General features: G+C 39.5%; 1 protein-coding gene across 3 annotated transcripts in view; it reads left to right on the top strand.

The window, feature by feature from the left end:
• The window catches only part of LOC126251656 (uncharacterized protein C1orf109 homolog), a 66,090-nt gene that overhangs the window by 35,922 nt on the left and 9,287 nt on the right, over positions 1-20,881 (top strand). For all 3 annotated transcript variants that reach the window (XM_049952225.1, XM_049952224.1, XM_049952226.1), the window contains 2 exons: positions 3,600-3,764; positions 13,134-13,246. In XM_049952225.1, coding sequence (XP_049808182.1) covers positions 3,600-3,764; positions 13,134-13,246 — 278 coding nt within the window. The remainder of the gene's footprint in view (positions 1-3,599; positions 3,765-13,133; positions 13,247-20,881) is intronic.

Here is a 20,881-nt window from a genome sequence, read left to right as displayed (position 1 = left end):
ACCTTTTGGTGTCAATTGCTCTGTTAACTGAGCTACTCAAGCACAACTTACAACCCATTCTCACAGCTTTACTTCTTCCTGTACCTTTTCTCCTCTATATTACAATGAACCATTTGCAAGTCGAGAACAAAATTATACTTTGGTGTAATGATTGTGGGGAACCACTTTGTCTGGAATTCGCAGTTTTTTGGGAAATTTTATGATTGGTTTTCCACAAAACCTGTGCTATCCATTGAGAAAAGAGGGACTGGTCCAGCCTTTGCTAGTATGATAAAGAATGTATATGTGAGTGCTCTAGCTTCCATTAGACTTCTTCAGAATAGTGAGAAACCCAAGACAGAGAGAGAGGAGGCAATTAGTCTCAGCTGCACTAGTGGAAATCTTCAGATCTTTAAAGGAAAAAGGTGAAACATCTTTTGTTTTTCTAATTGCACTGTTTGCCTCTATTCCATATAAACTTTAACAAGAACTTAATAGAATCGATTTTAAAAATAGGCCTGCAAATCGCCTATAATAAGACTACAGTAATATGCCACAAACACACAAAAGAGAAATAGTATAAATTAATAATGAAGGCATAAAACTAGTTGAAGAGTTTTTGTTTTTTGAGCAGTTTAAGATAATGACCAGATAGGGCAGCAAAACAAATAAATAGAAGAGTGAATCACTCACCAAAAAGCAGAAGTGTTGAGTCGTCGAAAGGGACACACAAAAAGGAGGATGATTTACATTGTACTAGAACTTTCCTACAACAAATACAAGAGTAAAATTGACCTGGAGTAGCTTTGATAAACTAAACAGGGATTTTAAAATGGACCTTCTATGTTTACAATAAATGAATATTATCAGTTTCAGTTATGGTGATGATGCAAAGACTTCTAATGTGGAACCTGTTGCAAAACTACTGATTGCAACAGAGATATCCGAGGAAACAAACAACAACAATATTATGAAAAGGATATTCTGCTGCAATGAAAAGATTGTTATACATTTGAGCTTTCGGCCAAAAGGCCTTCTCAACTAGAAAACACACACACACACACACACACACACACACACACACGACATACACACACACAATCACAACTCACACACACACGATCACTGTCTCTGGCTGCTGAGGTCAGACTGTGTCGAGCAACTGCACCTCATGGGAAAAACAAACTGGTGGTGGTGGTGGTGGTGGTGGTGGTGGTGAGAAGGCTGGGGTGGGGAGGGGGAGGGATAGCAGGGTAGGAGTTGGGAGTGGGGGAAGGTGTGCTGATACTTGTGGGAGCATGCAAGGACATGGGCGGGACAGGTTAGGGCTGCCACAGTAGGTACTGTCAGGAGGTTTGAGTTGGGGGGGGGGGGAGGGGATGGGGTGGAAGGGGAGCAGAAAAGGAGAGAAGGAGTGGAAGAGAAAAAGACTAGTGAGTGCATTGGTGGAATAGAAGACTGTGTGGTACTTGAGTGGAAGCATGGAAGGGGATAGATAAGTGAAGGGCAGGGACTAGTGAAAGTTGACGAAAGGGGGTGGGGGCTTACAGGAAAGTAATGAAGGGAGAGTTCCCACCTGCACAATTCAGAAAAGCTGGTGTTGGTAGGAAGGATCCAAATGGCCCAGGCTACAATGGATGGTGTGTTGGGCAGCAACTGAGCCAAAGGCCAGAGGCTTCAGCAGTTGGGTAGTCCAGCTGTCTCTTGGCCACAGCTTGTTAGTGGCAACTCCTGTGGATATATGGCTTGTTGGTTGTCAGGCCCATGTAGAAGGCAGCACAGTGGTTGCAGGTTAGTTTGTAGATCACATGAATGCTTTCACAGGTAGCTCTGACTTTAATGGGATAGGTGATGCCTGTGGATGGACTGGAGTAGGTGGTGATGGAAGGATGTAAGGGGCGTGTCTTCCAACCAGGTGTATTGCAGAGATATGAGCCGTAAGATAAGGGGCTAGGAGCAGGGTGGAGTTGAGATGGAAGAGGATATTATGGGCAGTGGACTACCACTAAGGGAGGGGTGGGATGTATAGTGGTTGGGATGTTCCTCATTTCAGGGCATGAGTGAGAAATGGTAGGTGACTGAAAATATAAGGCACTAGAGATCTGTTTCTGTACACGGTTGGGTGAGTAATTCCGGTCTGTGAAGGCCTCAGTGAGATCCTTGGTATATTTGGAGAGGTACAGGAAGAATGCCTCTGGATGGCCAGTGAATAGGTTGGCATAGGATGGTGCCATGCAGGTGCCCATTGCTGTACCGCAAATTTGTTTGTAGTTGATGCTTTCAAAGGTGAACTAATTGTGAAAACAAGCAAGTATATCAGAGACCATGCTGGGTTCAGAGACCTGTTTCCAACCGTAACTCAAGTGAAATAGACATGGGCAGGATATGTAGCCAGGCAAATGGGTGACAGCTGAAAAAAAGGAAGTTCCAGGAGTTAAGAAAAGACATCTACAATTAACTAATGGAAGGTGGGTAGATGTCATTAGAAAACACGCAGGAGCTCCATGGATTCATATAACTCAACTCATGACTATAATATCTGGAGGAGGCCTTTATCAACCAGTGGGTGTCAAATGGCTGCTGCTGCTGCTGATGGTGGTGGAGATGATTTTTATTGTAACTGATTTTCAGGAGTACTTTGAAACTTACTCTACTAACAAGTTCCTAGTGGTGGCCATATTCTGCAGCAGCTATATATAATTGTAGTAGTTAACAATAATTTTCAGGTACATTTTGAAACTTGCTTTATTATGTTCTCCCACTAGTTGTTTGTATTCACCTGCTTTAGAGCAAAGAATATGAGGTCCTTAGAAAAGGTAAAGTGATTGAGGTACATCCCAATAACAAATATTTCTTCTTATGTTGATGGGTCTTCTTTCAGAGCTTGGTAGAGCAATTTCATATTTAACAGTGTGAATATTCTCCAAAATGTATTTATCTTGTGAACCCATTTTCAAGTTTACAGGATAATAACCGGACAAATATTGATTTGGTCACTGGTGAAAGGCTTTGGCAAGATATTATTCTTTTTCTTAATTTAGAGATCTGAAAACTATCGCTGCGGCTGCTGAGAATAGTTTTGGTAAAATGGATTCTCCGTCAGTGTGGTAACATATTATCATGTGCCATTAGCACATATTTTGTTAAAAAGTAGTCAGAATCCTCAAAAGCATGTCTTCCAGTATGCTTGTCAGTGCCAGGCAAAGTGGTAATTCAGGGATATAATGTATTTATCGCTGCTCACTGTATTGCTAACTGGTGTGTGTGTGTGTGTGTGTATTAGGGAGATAGATAGATAGAGAGAGAGAGAGAGAGAGAGAGAGAGAGAGAGGGGGGGGGGGGAAGAGAGAGAGAGAGAGAGAGAGAGAGAGGGGGGGGGGAGGGGGAAGAGAGAGGGGGGGGGGAAGAGAGAGAGAGAGACTGACTGTTGGAAACTGCCAATCTCCATCATTTGCTTTGTTTCTGATTGGTTCAGTGACTCTTCTATCTGGTACGTAAAAACTTGTAACCAAATACCTATTTACTGAAGAGAATTTTGTTGTTGTTTTGTAGTTAATGATAAATACATTTATTATTGAACCACTTTATACGGATCTATGTGAAAATTATCCTTCTTATAGGAAAGACTGTAGCTCTCTAAACCAAGAGCTTCAAGACAAGTGTGATACAGTGCGTCGTGCATGTGATGAAGTTGAAACCGTGCCCTTACAGGGCTCTCCAACAGTGCCATCTGCTGCCTTGCTCATAGAGTGGATAGAAGATGTGTCTCGATACTATCATACCCTGTATCCTTTGGTATTGTATTTGTTTCCACTGTAGTAGTAGTAGTAGTAGTAGTAGTAGTAGTAGTATTCATCTGTGAATCTTTTTTACAAAGGTGTTGAATGTGTCATGGTATTACAGCTTAAGAACAAAAAACATAATTTATATGTACAGGCATTTACATTATTATATGTCTGTTTTGACAAGGATGGGACAGGTAATAGCAGTGGTCTTGTTTCAAGAACCATCCTGGCATTTGCTTTAAGGTAATTTAGTAAAATGAATCTAAATGACGATAAGTGGATAGGTAATAGAGTCCCCATCCTTCCAAATACAAGGCCAGTCTTTTAGCAGCAATAGTGCAACCTCATTTGATTTATTCATAGTGTACAATATTGTATATAATTTGATATTGTACAAAGACAAATAAAAAAGAAACTTACCACTTCATCTCAGTCAAGTCCCTGTGAGAGCTTGCAAGATCATGCACAACATGACCTAGTTGGAACTGTGACTTATTATTATCATTGTCAGCAGTGAGACTGTATCATAGTGCCATCTTAATTACCATTGTTGGACTTGCAGCAAGTATGTGGGCCCAGTAGCTGCACTACCAATATGTGAGAGCACATGTAAGATGCATCCAGCAGTATGTTCTTTTAAGATTTACTGGAACATTTGGTACAACATCAGCAGAAATTTTGTTAATAATTCTGAAAACATCCAGATGAGATAATCCTCAGGTACTGGGCTGCATGCTATTGCTTGCAGAAAGGGTACAGTAAGATGATGTGGCAGATCACTGGGGAAACAAATCATGAATAAAGTCCACTTAAGTTCAGGAGAACCAGTACAGAACAGAGGGACTGGGACCATCAGGTTTAGCAGTTGTTCCCTGGCATACAAAAAAGGAAGAAGCTGCAGTATACGAACCCAAGTAGAGGCATGATCTGTTTTATAATGAGACAGGGATCATGCCCTGTACATCTGTGCATAGAATCAGCAAAAATAAGTCAGAAGAATGGAACTGGAGAGATTGGTACACCTAATCATGTTGTATTATAATGTTATCCAAACAGAGGTATAGGGGGATCATCATTGTAGAGTGAATCTGTGGCTTGCACTAAGAAACTCTGATTCCTGGGCAGCTATAAATGAGATTGCTAACCAAATGTCCCACAGCAAACTTCTAAGTAAACAGTTGAAGTGTCAAACACATCAGAGGTTACTGTTGTCATATTTTCATATAACAGTAAGAACAATTAATTGTTGCCTGATATGTCAAGCACATGTATTGAGCACTGTCCTTCAAGTCTTGTGGGGTATTCAATAATTAATGTATACTGTGCTTCGGACCATGTAACTGAACACCTAGCAGCCCACATGAGGTGTGGAGACTCGAATTGTACCAAGTCCCACAAAAACATAGGGCTTTATATATATAACAGAAATTATTATCAGGCACAGTGGCTGCTGTGACTTAAATTCTATTGAGACCAGCACAGATCCGGTGTATAACATAGAGTTCGTGTTAAAATTAATTTTCAGAACTATATTTGAGGTATAATTGCAGGATCCTTTTTCAGTCATCAACTTATTATTGTTATTATTATTATTATTATTATTAGTAGTAGTAGTAGTAGTAGCAGCAGTAGTATAAGAAGCAGAAAATATCATAAAACAACATAAATCTCACAAATTCATAATACGATATATACTTACATAACGTCGTTATGACCTGTGTTTATAAGACCTGTTGCAGGTAACCAGGAAACAAGGTATGTAAATTGACTGCCTCAATGCATAAAATAAAATGAATGCACAATATTGTTTTGTTTATACTTATACAGTCTTGTGAAGAAGATATTTCATAATGTAAAGAAACAGTGCTACACTGTTTAATCATTTCTCAACACCACTCACTGCACACATTACACACAGCTGACATCAAGACCATGACAGTTAACTTTGGTTTCCATTTTGTATACCACACTTCTGACTAGTTTGCCTTGAAAATTGAGTCACTGTCTCTCCACAATGAGTGAGACATTGAGCTCAGAAAGCTGATAATTTGTTAGTGTTACTCATAGCAGCAGCCTTGGAGTAAGGTTTTGCAGAAAAAAAGTACATTGTAATGCAAATGTGCGGCCTGAAATGACAGAGGTCTTTTATTACTAACTTCTTGTGTTACAGTTTTTACCAAGCCCCAACTCTGTGGTATCTAAGTAATCCTTACCTTATATAAGGTAATAAGTTTAGTATCCTCTTTCATTTTCTTGGACAGTTCATTCTATAATTTTATTCCCTGGTAGAAAATGCTGTTTCAAGTTTTATGTTTAGTATTTTGTGTTGAATGTAAATTCATTCTATATTTTCTTCCATGGTCATGGGCAGAGCTGGTTGAACAGTAATTATCAAAGTTTTTCTGTGTGCGTAACTGCTTTGTAAATATTATTATGGAAGTGGTAGGAGTGGGTTGCTTTGTGAGTAATCATACATTTTATTTCAAAACCTAATAAAATAGCAGTTTACATATAATTATTACCAAGGCAACACTTCCTCAAGAGAAACCAAATGCAAGAGACACTAGCAGATAGTTTAAGCCCACAGTGAATGTGCAAACCCCAAAGAATAAAAGCAATAACAATCAAAAATATTAAAAATAGAATGGATTTACAGTCTTAAACTCAATGTGAGTCAAAGATGAGAGCCAAATAAGATTACACTATGCAAAATGTCCAATCCACACAATGATAATAAATATTGTTACAGGCAGAGAATAAATTTACACTGTTACATTCATTGTAAATAAAAGCAGAGACCCAAATAAAATTATACTAGACAAAGTATGCTATAAACAAGAAGTTTAGCTTTAGTTGAGGGATCCCATGGTCCTGCTGAATTACACACTGCCAATCAATTAGAATTACCTCAATGCCTGACATATGTCACAGAGTATATTACCCAGATGCGTACATATCAGAAAAACAAACACATATTGATGCACTGAGTACCATTACGTAAATCGGCAATTCAACTTGTGCTCAAAATCAGGTGTGTCAATCAGTCACATAATCATTTGACAACAGTGCAAATTAATATAATGGAGTTCATGCAGAGTGATTGCACGTGTGTACCTCATGGTACTACCACCTGCTTCCTGTGAATATGCTACTGCAGCTCTACTTGTGCGGGCTTTCAAATTGCTGCAGACAGGTGATGTCTGGTGACAGCATAAATACACTTGATTGGTGTAGTTAAAATCTCCAATGCATGCAACAAATCTTAAGAATGAGCCTGATTACTATTTTTGGTTATTTCAAGGCCATCATCTGTAGTTTTGAAAATTTGTTCCTATTTTGTGGATTTGTCTCCCAGAAAAGAATGCCATAGCTAAGAAATGAGTGCCTATATGAATAGTATGTAACTTAAAGGCACTGGCTGTTACATATTGACAGGACTTCAGGAGCATAACATACTGATGACACTCTGTTTGCAACTCTCTTCATGTGCTCACACATCAACTAGGACTCAATACTCATTCGTAGAAATTTTGCGTATGGTTACAATTGTTGGTAGTGGAAATGATGAACTGGCTGATTAATGTGGAGGATGAGTTGTCAACATTTATCGTCTGAATATTACAAATTCTGAGAATGCTACAGCAAGATACTCATAGATAAATTACACAGCCTGGGTCAACAGCTTTCGTTAATACAGTTAGCAGCTGATTTCACTCCCAACTAATAAATGCTCATCCCCAACTTACAGGACATCTGTTATGTATGGTGCATCTTCACCACCAGCTCAAATGCAATACATAGGTGGACAGTTTTTCTCATCTGAAATCATGTTAGAAATAAGCCAAGATAGGAGGGTTGGAATACCTATACATAACATCCTGTGAAGGGAGGCAGTTAAATTCTTGCCATTTCAATGGCACATTTAAGACACATTAACTTTCAAAGGTAATACATACATGTTTGTTATCAAGTTCAAAATGATAAATCTTAAAACATAGAGTGCCCAACACAATTTAAAATTTCAAAAACTCTGAGGCAGCAACATCTTATATGCAGTAAGAGTAACAACAACAAACTTCTTCTTTAACATGATAGCTTGCAGAGGAGTCTGTTAACATGTCATACCTGTGTCTATCATTTAAAATACCTTTACTAAAACTAACACAGTTAGTAGCAGGCAGAACATATACATAGTATAACACTACTACTTACATATGGCCAATGTACACTCACACGTGATGCACACTGACAACCAATTGTGCTATACAGCTGATGCCCAGTACATATAAACAAAAATGTGATCATTCATGGGAACTGTAATTAATCCAGCATGGTGCCACCTATGAGCTTTGCTCTAAGCCAATACTTTCACAAAGAAATGCAATGAGTCTGTGACCAAACTCCAGACAACCCCAAACAGGTCAAAACAAATGATAGTACCCAAAAATGTAGGTAGAGTGGTTCTTAAACACAACTAACAACTCTTAAACCAAATTACATGCCACAAAACATAACTAACCAGAGTCCAGTTACAAGATAGTGTAATGTCTTTTTTTATTCATACCTATGGCACAGTTGCAAATTCAAGTGCTGGGAAGAGGGGACAACCAGATTCATAGTCTTATGATAGCAACCATATGGGTAGTGAACAAAATAGAATGTACAGGTTGTATATGGTCCAGGACAACCAGGAAAAGTCTGGAAATTTATTTCATCCAGGGAAAAAACATAATTTTTAGACTTCCAGGAATTTTTCATTGTTTTAGTTTTCAGTTAAATTTTTATTATTTTGACTGGTAAGAACTGATACTCTAACAAAGAATTTTACTGTAGACCACTACTGCAGAATGATACTGCAGTAGTAAAACATAAACAAGAGAATAATATGAAGATAAAGCTTTAGTTGCAAAGAAAAAGCCTCATTTACAACAACAAAATACATTGCGCACACAAGCATCTGCTGACAGAAAAATTTGTCAACGGCTGTGCAGTACTTCATAACAACAAACTGCCTTCAATGCATCTTTATGTGGGCCTCATTTTGATGAGCGTGACATCACAACTCTTTATGTTTCGAACACAGGAAAATATTGCAAATGGTGGTTTGAGAAGCTTTGCTTTCAAAGTAAATTTTCTATTACGCTAGTGAATTATGTTACTTGTGAGAATGTGCAATGAATTTCTTAAATCACAGAGCATTAGAGCCTCATTCAAAACTAACACTGAGGACCAGCCATATGGAAAACTTCATGTGCAGAAAACCAGCAACACTTGTGTTTGATATATCTTACAAGGTAACACTAAAAAAAGACCACATTTCAAGTTTAGTTTTTTATATTTAATTTAGTTCTTTCGTAGATTACAAATTATGCAGTAATGCTGGCAGAAAGTAAAATTATCCTTAAAAAAAACTGTGAAATGCGCTCTTGAGCAATTGCACACGAAATTGGTTTTTCTGTGGAAAATCAAAGTGCTGGATGGAACATGTATTCATCCAGATAACCATAAAAATATTCACTGCACAGCACCGAAATTTATAATGTGCTTGTCAGAAATATTCAGCTGCTGCAATTTAAGCTGTGCGCTTAGGATCCTGCCTAACTACACCCTCGGAAAAAACGGCAACAATTTTTTGATGACCAATGTTGTTGGTGAATGCTTAGCTTTTCTTGTAGCTGCACCGTATGTGTATTATTTTAAACAATGTGTCCTATGCCCTTAATATCTGCTGTCATTGGCTGGTGAGATCACATGGCATGACCTGCAATTGGCTGACAAAAGGGCATCACAATCTCTGTTACAGTGCTTTGGAAGCTACTGCACTGTATGTGATGGAATTCATGTTTATACTTTTGTAATACAAAAGTATGCATTGTAAATGATGCCACACATCAAAGATCTATCCGAAATGCATTGTTTTTTGCTGGGTTTTATTTCTGTAATGTCTAGCATTTAAAACCTTCACGATTCAAAGGATTGATGTTTTACTGCTCCAAGGGAAAGTATATTGTCATTTAACATAGAGAAAATGTGCTTCCACATGGGGTATAACATACCTTGGCGCAGGAAAAAATGTATTTTCGCCCAAGAAAATGTGTGTTTTTAACTGGGAAAACCAGGAAAAATCCAGGAATTTTTTCCTTGTCCGCATTCAGTAAGCTGTTAAATGAAGTGCATCTCTACTTAAACATGTTTCCTCCTGGAAATTCATTTACTATCAAAAAGATGTACCAAGTTTTTGTTAACAACAAATTGTTCTAGTACATCTGGAGTGCACCATGCTTCACATGGGTTCCAGGATGGCTTGTAGTGCTGTCCCAACTCAAGCAGTATGTTCTTAGTGTCACTACACTATATTCCCCCTCTTCCTTCCCAGTACAGTGGCACTCTCCTCAGTTTTGCCACAGAGGGTACCACCTGGCTCATAGCCAAGGATAACAAAGCAGTAAGTGACAAAGAAAATGTGTCACTAAGCAGCACAAAGTGTCATGTTCCCTCTTCAAACTGAAGTTCATGGTATTTTTTTAAAGGACTCCTACCTCAGTTGGAAATGTTACAGGATCACTTTGTTGTCCGTCTGACTGTTAAGATCCCAGATTCTCAGGAGTGGGTAGAGATAAAGTTGAAATTTTCGTCAGGTACTCAGGAGTATGGGCCCTTGGCAGTGCAAAATATTTAAGCTTGCGAGTCAATACATTCAAGATATGGCTGTTTATGCCACAAATTTTGATACTTGCAAACTCACTCATCAGAACCTATAGAGTATTTCCCTTGACTTAGAATCATAAAATTTGGCAAGAAGCAAGGTGTCACTGTACAAGTAAAGGAAAAAATCTGGAAGTTGTTAATTTGTAATTATATCACATAAAAAAATATTTTTTGTCATTTGTTGGTTGGTTGGTTGGTTGTTTTGGGGAAGGAGACCAGACAGCGTGGTCATCGGTCTCATCGGAGTAGGGAAGGATGGGGAAGGAAGTCGGCCGTGCCCTTTCAGAGGAACCATCCCGGCATTTGTCTGGAGTGATTTAGGGAAATCACGGAAAACCTAAATCAGGATGGTCGGACGCGGGATTGAACCGTCGTCCTCCCGAATGCGAGTCCAGTGTCTAACCACTGCGCCACCTCGCTCGGTGTCATTTGTTGACTGTTTGTATGTATGTATGTATGTATGTATGTCTGTCTGTCTGTCTGTCTCTCTCTTTAAGACCCACTTTTCTCAGGAACATGTAGAGCTATCAATTTGAAATGTGTGTCAAATATCTATGGTCCCTTGATAGTGTAAAAAATTAGGCTTCTAAGTCAGTGCAATCAGAAGAACCAGCCTTATGACAGGATTCCTTTTTCTCAGGAACAGGTAGCTGTATCCAGTTAAAATTTATATCAAATACTAAGGCCCGTGGTCCACTGTCAGTATAAATAATTTAAGCTTCCAAGTCAATGCAATCAAAAGATATGGTGATATATGTCACATATTTTGATATTTGTAAACTCAAAATCTATAGATTAACTATCTATATACATGTCGGCCCTGGTGGTGTAACGGCAAAGCACGTGCCTCGAAACTGAGAGGTCGCGCGATCAAATCTTAGTCGGACTGTGGATTTTTGAGTCATTGTTTTAACCTAGCCTGACCTCTCGAAGATTTGAGAAGTTGCCAGGAACAACATGCAATTCTGATTCCACGTTAAACTGTGCATCCCATTTCCTTGCTTGGAAACTGGGATAGGTTAAGGACACACAAATCACTGAAGTGGTGTCCAATAAAAGACTTACACCAGATCCTCGAACCACAAGAAATTGTTATTATTATCTGTATACATAATTAAGTTTGTATAGAACTCTCAGAGCAAGATTCATACCACTCACACTTGTCTGGTTTTTCTTTGGTGTTCAGTCTAATTTTGTTGTATACTTACCAATTGTAAAGTTCCCCAAGGATGCCATTTGCTTTCTCTTCACAGAGGCCTTATGTTTTTTCAGTGACTATAATTTTTCCGCAGATGGCAGCTAGATTCCAACATGGTCAGACAGAGATTCTGAAATCAAATATTGGATTGTAAAGCATACCCAGGAGGAGATATAGACTGGGACTACAATTTAGTTATGCTGAAGAGTTTAAGAGAAATTTAAGAGAATTGTCTGGAAGAATTGATGTGGGAAGAAGTAGGACACTGAAGTAGTGAAGAAGGATGAGACATATTTTAAGTTCTCTAAGGTTTTATCTATTGTCACAATGAATATCACAATAAGCAGTTCAGTAGAAGAGGAAGGACACTTCTAAAAAGGGTAATCACTGAAGTGGTTGTGGATGATTTGGCTACATGTTCTGATACACCTTGTCCTAGTGCTTAACTCTGCAAATGTGGCATGAAACACAATATGAATCAGAACTGGGAGAGACGTCCTTTATACTGATATGTGTCATTTTTCTGTATGTCCTTTAGTTTTCATGCATCTGTTTTCCGAAACCCCGGAGGTATTTGTGGATAACCTGATATATATGATTTGTCTCCGTTTGTTAATTAAAATGACACATTTTTTTTCATTTAAAGTGAACTGACATTACATTGGCTTTTTCCTTTTAGGACATCAAGGATATACAGGTTAAAAGAAACCATGTGTTGCCCCAAATGGCAAAACATTGATGAAAACCCTACTGCAGCATCTCCACCACACCAATAATTTTCATCATAATTTTTTCATTTTTGAATTATGCAGTAGCAATTTCAGCAATCATCAATTTGCTTTGGATGAGAATAACCACAAGACTTCCACACACATTGCACATAGACACAAAAAGGATGTTTTAAGACTAGCTTTTGCAGCCCTGCTCAGCAATGAGATAAAAATCATATTGTGTGATGATCTCATACATCTACTCCTTTATGTATATGATTCTGTCTGTTTATAACATGTGCTTGGTTTTTGTGTGCAGAACATTAGTGTGACACACTTTCATTTGAATCAAAGAGAAAATTCAGCTGAGAGATTGTTAAAATGACTTAGTGAGGAAGGTTGGCAAGTTCTTGGTTGCCCTGTTCTTAGCTTCAGAAGTTGCTGTTCCTAGTACTGTTAAGACTGAAGCACTCAAAGTAGGAAATAGTACTTGCAGCTTTAAGAGCTATATGTTTCTTTTTGAGGCAGGAAAAAGGGATTGCTCAGAGAAACTTGGGAAAGGAGAGGGCAGTGCTAGGAATTGTGTTTCTTGAAGATAAGTACTGGTTTGGTATTCTGTCTACTCATAATTTTCAGATTTTAATATAACTTTTATAAGCTACTTACTGAAGACAAGACCTAACTAAATTCCTGACATCATAATTTTTAATATTCAGATCGGTAGCAGTTAAGTTCCTTTACTTTAGGTTTCAGATATTTGCAGTTATCAAGTCCTTTGAATCAGCTGAGCTATGAAGATCCAAACTACATGTCATTGCTCAAAGAAGCTGCTAAGGAGGACCCAAATCTAAAGGAACACATAGAGAGTAAGTTATAAATAGCTGCATAGCTGCTTATGATCTTTTCTGTAATGGTGTCATATCTTAATTTATGGTACTAACTGTGGTAACCCACTGTTATCACCTCAGTCACACTCGCACCTCACCGTCCGTCCAAGTTCAGCAGGACGTGAGGTGCCAACCCATCACATGTTATTCAATCATTCCGCACTGGCCCAAGTCAGCTAAGCTCGGTCACCAGGAGGCGTCACTTTCAGACAGTGCTTACTGTGGTGCACCAAGAATGGTGTACAGCTGCCATCCATTGTCACAATGTGGAAATATCATGTCATTCTATTTAACTGTGGAGTGGAGTGGCTTCTGTGACATTCTATAATGGTTTATACTCTTGTTAACTTCACTCCGTGTGCAGATTATTGTATTTCAAACTGGTACCTACCAAGCTGTGTACAAGGGTGATATATTGAATGTGTTTATGGGTTAGCATTAAAGTGAATTTTTTGTTATTGGTGTTCTCAATTATGAACAAGTGAAGACAAGTAAGTTTTGTTCTTCACATATTTTGTGCAGCAATGTTGTGATGTTAGCAGGCACATCCTTTTAGGTCATTCTGCAGAGTTTATTACACAGCAGTTGGAAAACCAGCAGTACATAGAAATGCAGCAACAGGGGCACATGTCCTTGCTGGCCAAGGTGTTGATGGGCCTGTTAATGAGGCCTCAAACTTTGTTGGCCTACAAACCTCTTTTCATCACCTATGACGACGCTGCTGAAGAATGGAACTCAAAAAAACCTACAGCAAGGTGTCACAGCCTTCGGGGTAACAGACACTGCCTCCACTGGAGCTCTTTTTGTCTTGAATATCCCCACAAATGCATCACTAGTTACGGAAGTTAGTCTCCCTTAAGGAACCTGTGTCTCTGTTGCTTGATGGAATGTCGTCTTTGCTGAATTCCTGTTATGACAAGCATACGTCTGTGATTTTCACTAGAGTGCAGTTTTTATCAGTGCAGAAAGCAACCCCATCAATTCTGTCGCATGTGGGGTGCAGAACTGCACGGGTTAAGTTTCAAGTGTCATTTTGTTACTGCTAAATCTCAGGAGTCTTACGCAGACACTACGGTTAGAGACTATCGTACAGCAGCCCCCAGTAGGGAAGTTCCCCCAAGGGGGTTGGCAAATTTCATGATCCTTCATTAGAGGAATTACTCAAGATAGTGCAAGCATTTGAAGTTTTTGATGCCTCTGCCCATCAGTAACCTTCTTGGGCTGACATTGCCACTGTCAGTTCAGAGAGCAACAGGCGTACATGTTCCAGTACACTTCTGATGTTGATGTGGAGGCAGTGCAGCATGTCAGGCCACTGCTTTCCATACAAACATGTCTATTGTGGAAAAATTTCTGGAAGTTCCTGCCCTACTTGTTTTGTTCAATGTGACTGGCCAGCTTGTCCACAACACTGAGCTTTGTGCCATCTATGTTATAAGAAAGGTCACATTGCAGCTGTGTGCAATGCTTGGTCAGCTTCCACTTTGCCTCCCACATAATGATCTGTGGACGTTAAGTTCATTAGTGTATGCCTCCAAGTGGATGCAGACACAGTGGTCTTGGTTCTGAATTCTAATACTTGTTTTCCCTCCACTGTTGGCTACTTCATACCAGGTTGTCAGTGGCAATAGACAGCAGATTCTTATCTCTGCCAGTTTATTACAGAAACAACGTACAAGGTGATGGTTCAACCAGTAACATTTCTGGTAGGGGACACTGTATTTAAAGAAAATTTGTGTGGTTTGGATTCATTAAAGGCTTTTTAATATATCCGCCGTCCGCGGACGGGAAAATTTCAGAGTGTAAGTTATAGCGTTTTTATTTAAACTTAAGTCTCTCTTCAAAATTTACAAAACAATATTCGTGAGGTAGGACTGATCCTCCAAGCCTACCAATAACTAAATCTGAGATTCTTCCAAACATAAACTGCCTGTAGTAACAATACAACTTCACCAAACCGAGCCCCAGACGTCTCGGGAAGAGTGGCGCAGAGTTCACGTTGTCACCACCTGAGTCCGAGGACAAGTAGAGGCCCTGCGAGGATGGCTCCGGTACACTGGCGCCGGTGGACGATGACGCGGCGACTATGATGACACCAGTGGGCTCGCTCGGCGTGAACTGCCTCTCTAGGCTCCTGCACCAGCCTAAATACTGCTTGGCGCATGGATATGGCTGGCTCTATTTGCAGTCACGTGTCGAGCGGAAGGAAAGAGGTCTGTGACTGTAGCGACCTCTTGCGGCGCCTCGGATGCCTCCCGGTGGTCTCTGGGAGGCGTCTGTGTTTCCGGGACGACCGGCCAGGCTGACCCCTACTCGGTCCGGGGCCCGCTGTACCGGTCTGCTTTGCTGGAAGTGAGAGTTGCAGGCGCTTAGTCTGGACACAGTACTTTTAGTTTTATGGTCTATGATTCCATTCATTTAGTGTCAGATCTTGTGCCCTGTCAACAGTTGGAGGACTTGTGCAAGGAATAGTCTTCCCTTTTTTCTCCAGGACTTGGCAAGGCTAGTGATTACATAGCCCACATCACTCTCAAAACTGCTTGCGACCTTGTTCTTTCCTTGCCAGGTCTGTTCCACACGTACTTTCACACTCGAGTGAAGGTAGGGCTAGACAGATTGACAGCTTTAGGTATCGCGGAACCCATTTTGTCCAGTCAATGGGCTGCATCATTAGTCTTGTGGTAACTTTAAAGTGACAATTAATTGAGAGTTAGGTAATGATATGCACCCCATTGCTCACATGGGTGAACTTATGAGAAAACTTTGGGCAGACAATATTTTTCAGCACTAGATTTCCTAGAAGTATATTTACAGCTGCCACTTGATGAAGAGTCACATCAACTTCTTGCTATCAGTATGTTGTAAGACATCTACAGGTACAACTGATTGGTTTTCAGCATTGCAAGCATGTCAGCCATTTGTCAACATAGTTTGAAGCAACTGTCTCAATGAGTTTGTCTTGTATCAATTACCTTGATGACATTGTTGTCCCCAGTCCCATCACAGAGGGCCATCTTTGGAACCTTCATTTTTTTTTCACGCCTTGTGTGATGTAGGTATTAAGTGCATGTTGGATAAGTCACATTTCTTCCAACACTCTATAGAATAACTAGCGTAGCGTCAAGTGCTTAGTTCGCATATACTATATGGTCTGCACAGTGTTTTTGTTTTTCTTTAATCAAATTTTTATGTTGTTCACAAATTGTAAAATCTTCAAAACTTTGCATGCTACTTAAGGCCATTGAAGAAAGTCTTCTTTGGATGTGCTTCTGTCCAAAAATCAATTTTGGCTGCCAAATTTGTTAATCCTGCCTTTTGAGTTCTTGTGGTATATTTCCATACAAATTTTCATCTTTATTTCATTAGAAGCCAAAAATAAATTTTCATAGTTTTAGCTTTAAAAATGTTTCAGTGTTATGAAATATTTTCATAACAATTTTTACCCCATATTATGCTCCATTAAGGGTTGAATTTCCATATAACATTGAAATACCTATTTTTTATTTCTAACTGTGAAGCCAAATACAAATTTTCAGAGATTTAGTTTCAACAATGTTTTTGTAATGAACTATTTTCATAAAAACTTTCATCCTCTTTTTTAGATACTTAGGAGTTGAACTACCAAAAACACTAAAACAAGTATTTTTTTATTTTTGAATGAAGAAACAAATACAAAATTTTCATAACTCTAGCTTCAAAATTGCATTAAAAGCGACATATTTTCAAAAAACCTTTCATCTCTACTTCCCCCCCCCCCCCCCCCCTTAGATGTGGAATTTCAAACAATCCCTTCTTAAATGGTGCCGACAGTATAAGATCAGCAGCCTCTCCAAATTTCGAGTTTCTACCCTCAGCATTTGGGCTAGGTGATGACGAGTCAGTGAATCGGCTAAGCCCTAGTTCACCCCTTGAAGGGTTGAATTTTTGGTGGAAAAACATTGAAACACACATTTTTTATTTCTGATTCAGAAGCCAAATACAAATTTTCAGAGGTTAAGTTGCAAAATGTTTTAATAATGAAATATTTCCATAGAAACATTCATCACCCATTTTACAACCTTAGGGGTTGAATTTCCAAAAACACCGAAAGATCCCCCCCCTCCCAACCAAGAAGACAGGTATCAATTTTCATAGATATAGCTTTAAAAATACACTGAAGAGCCAAATAAACTGGTACACCTGCTTCATATCGTGTAGGTCCCACTGGAGCATGCAGAAGAGCTGCAACAGGGACTCGACTAATGTCTGATGTAGTGCTGGAGGGAATTGACACCATGAACTCTACAGGGCTGTCCATAAATCCGTAAGAGTACGAGGGGCTGCAGATCTCTGCTGAACAGCATGTTGCAAGACATCTCAGATATGCTCAATGATGTTCATGCCTGGGAAGCTTCATGGCCAGCATAAATGTTCAAACACAGAAGAGTGTTCCTGGAGCCACTCTATAGCAATTATGGACATGTGGGGTGTCGCATTGTCCTGCTGGAATTGCCAAAGTTTGTCGGAATGGACAATGGACATGAATGTGTTATGGATTGGCAAGACAGCCAATGCACTAGGAGGAAGCCGAAAGGCACGCGTTTAAGCTCACGCAGGCTGGCGTGAGGTCTGGAACAGGACACGGAAATGAGAATAGCCAAAAACGTACATAGCTGCTGGAATACTTAACTTTAATCCATAATTGGTGAACATCGCTCTTGACGGTACATGTTTTACAGCATCAATAGTGACTGGTAATGGCGCCTTGCTAGGTCGTAGCAAATGACGTAGCTGAAGGCTAAGCTAACTATCGTCTCGGCAAATGAGAGCGTAATTTGTCAGTGAACCATCGCTAGCCAAGTCGGCTGTACAACTGGGGCGAGTGCTAGGAAGTCTCTCTAGACCTGCCGTGTGGCGGCACTCGGTCTGCAATCACTGATAGTGGCGACACGCGGGTCCGACGTATACTAACGGACCGCGGCCGATTTAAAGGCTACCACCTAGCAAGTGTGGTGTCTGGCGGTGACACCACAGAATGGATGCAGGAGATTGGACAAGATGCTTACATACATGTCACATGTCAGATTCATATGTAGGCATATCAGAGGTCCCAGCCCCACACCATTACAGAGCCTCCATCAGCTTGAACAGTCCCCTGCTGATATGCAGGGTCCATGGATTCATGAAGTTGTCTCCACTCCCATACACGTCCATCCGCTCGAGACAATTTGAAACGAGGCGACATGTTTCCAGTCATCAACATGTTTCCAGTCATCAACAGTCCAATCTTGGCATTGACGGGCCCAGGCAAGGCGTAAAACTTTGTATTGTGCAGTCATCAATGTTACATGAGTGGGCTGAAGGCTTCAAAAGTCCATATCGATAATGCTTCATTGAATGGTTTGCATGCTGACCTTATTGATGACCCAGCATTGAAATCTCCAGCAATTTGCAGAAGGGTTGCACTTCTGTCATGCTGAGTGATTCTCTTCAGTCATCGTTGGTCCCATTCTTGCAGGATCTTTTACCAGCCACAGTGATTATGGAGATTTGATGTTTTACCGGATTCCTGATATTCACAGTGCACTCCTGAAATGGTAGTATGGGAAAATCCCCACTTCATTGCTATCTCGGAGGTGCTGTGTCCCATTGCTCGTGCGGTGACTATAACACCGTGTTCAAACTCACTTAAATCTTGATAACCTACCATTGTAGCAGCTTTAACTGATCTAACAACTGCACCAGACACTAGTCGTCTTATACAGGCATTGCCGACCACAATGCCATATTCTGGCTGTTTACCCATCTCCGTATTTGAATATTCATTCCTACACCAGTTTCTTTGGCACTTCAGTGCACTTTATTACTGCTTTAATAATAAACAACAGAAAAAGAATTTCACTCACTGTTTTACCACCATAGGGGTTAAGTTCCCAAAAATGTTGATACACATTAATAGCAAAATTAAAAAAGCATTTCATCCCCTTTTTCATGTTCTTAGGGGTGCAATTTCTTCTTAATCAATAACTACAATATAAGGTCAACACCCTCTTCAAAATTTCAAATTTCAGTCCTTAGTGATTAGGGCTGGGTGATGATGAGTCCCTGTTTTTCTTCTTAGAAACACTTTATTTTTATTTCTAACTGAGAAGCCAATTGCAAATTTTTGTAGATTTAGCTTCGAGAATGCTTTCATAACGAAATATTTCCATTAACACTTCATCCGATTTTCTTCCTCTTAGGGGTTGAATTTCCAAAACCACTGAAACTTCCTTGCAGATCAAAACTTTGCCAGGCTGAGACTCAAACTCGGGGCCTTTGCCTTTTGTGGGCAAGTGCTTTACCATCTGAGCTATCCAAGCACAACTCACGACCTGTACTCACAGCTCTACTTTCACCAGTACCTCATCTCCTACGACCTTCTAAAATTGACAGAAGTTCTCCTGCAAAACTTACAAGACTAGCAACTGCTGAAAGCTACACAGGAGAATATGTGGAGTTTGGAAGATATGACATGAGATACTGACGGAAGTAAAGCTATGAGTCATGAGTCGGGCTTGTGTAGCTTAGTTGGTAGAGCACCTGACCGTGAAAGGCAGAAGTCCAGCACACAGTTTTAATCTGCCAGGAACTTTTGTATCGGCACACACTCCACTGCAGAGTGAAATTTTCATATTATTTTTTTTAGTTATAACTGAGAAGTCAAATACCAATTTTCATAGATGTAACTTTAAAAATACTTCAGTAGTTCTTTAATAATGATTTGATCTCAAAAAAGTTTTCACCCATCATATTACCCCATTACTGATTGAATTTCCAATAATGCTGAAAATGTATTTTTTATCTGACTGAGAAATCAAATACCAGTGTTCATAGTTACAACGCTTCAAAATTGTCTCAAAAGTGACATACTTTCAAAAAGCCTTTCAGCCCCTATTTCAATCCCTTGGAAATGGAATTTTGAACAATGCCTACAGTATAACATATCTACAATATAAGACCCACTCTCTCTCCAAATTTCAAGTTTCTGTTCTTAGCAGTTTGGGCTGGGCAGTGTTGAGTCAGTGCCTCACTCTGGCCCTATTTCCACTCATCCCTTAAGGGCCGAATATCCAAAAACAGTGAAATGCATATTTTTTTTAATTTCTAGCAGAGTAGCCAAATACAAGTTCAGAAATGGTTACATTATGAATTATATTCATAAAGGTTTTATCTTGTATTTCACCCCCATAGAGGTTGAACTTTCAACAATTGTGAAACATGTATTTTTTTTCTTCTTTTTTATTTCTAACTGAGAAGCCAAATTCGAATTTTCATGGATTTAGCTTTAAAATGCTTTCCTAGTAAAATATGTCATCCTATGTTTCACCCATGTAGGGGATGAATTTCCAAAAACACGAAACAAATATGTTTTTATATATAACCAAGATCTCAAATACCAATTTTCATAGACGTAGCTTGAAAAATACTTTAGTAGTTCTTTAATAATGATTTATTTTCAGAAAAAAGTTTCACCAACTATTTCACCCCATAAGGTTAAATTTCCAAAAATGCCGAAAGACGTATTTCTTGATTTGTGATTGAGAAATACCAATTTTGGTGTGTCTAGCTTCAAAATTGCCTTAATAGTAACAA

This window comes from Schistocerca nitens, chromosome 4 (genome assembly GCF_023898315.1).
Source record: "Schistocerca nitens isolate TAMUIC-IGC-003100 chromosome 4, iqSchNite1.1, whole genome shotgun sequence".
In the NCBI taxonomy this organism is placed as follows: Eukaryota; Metazoa; Arthropoda; class Insecta; order Orthoptera; family Acrididae; genus Schistocerca; species Schistocerca nitens.
This window is presented reverse-complemented; position numbering and strand designations above follow the sequence as displayed.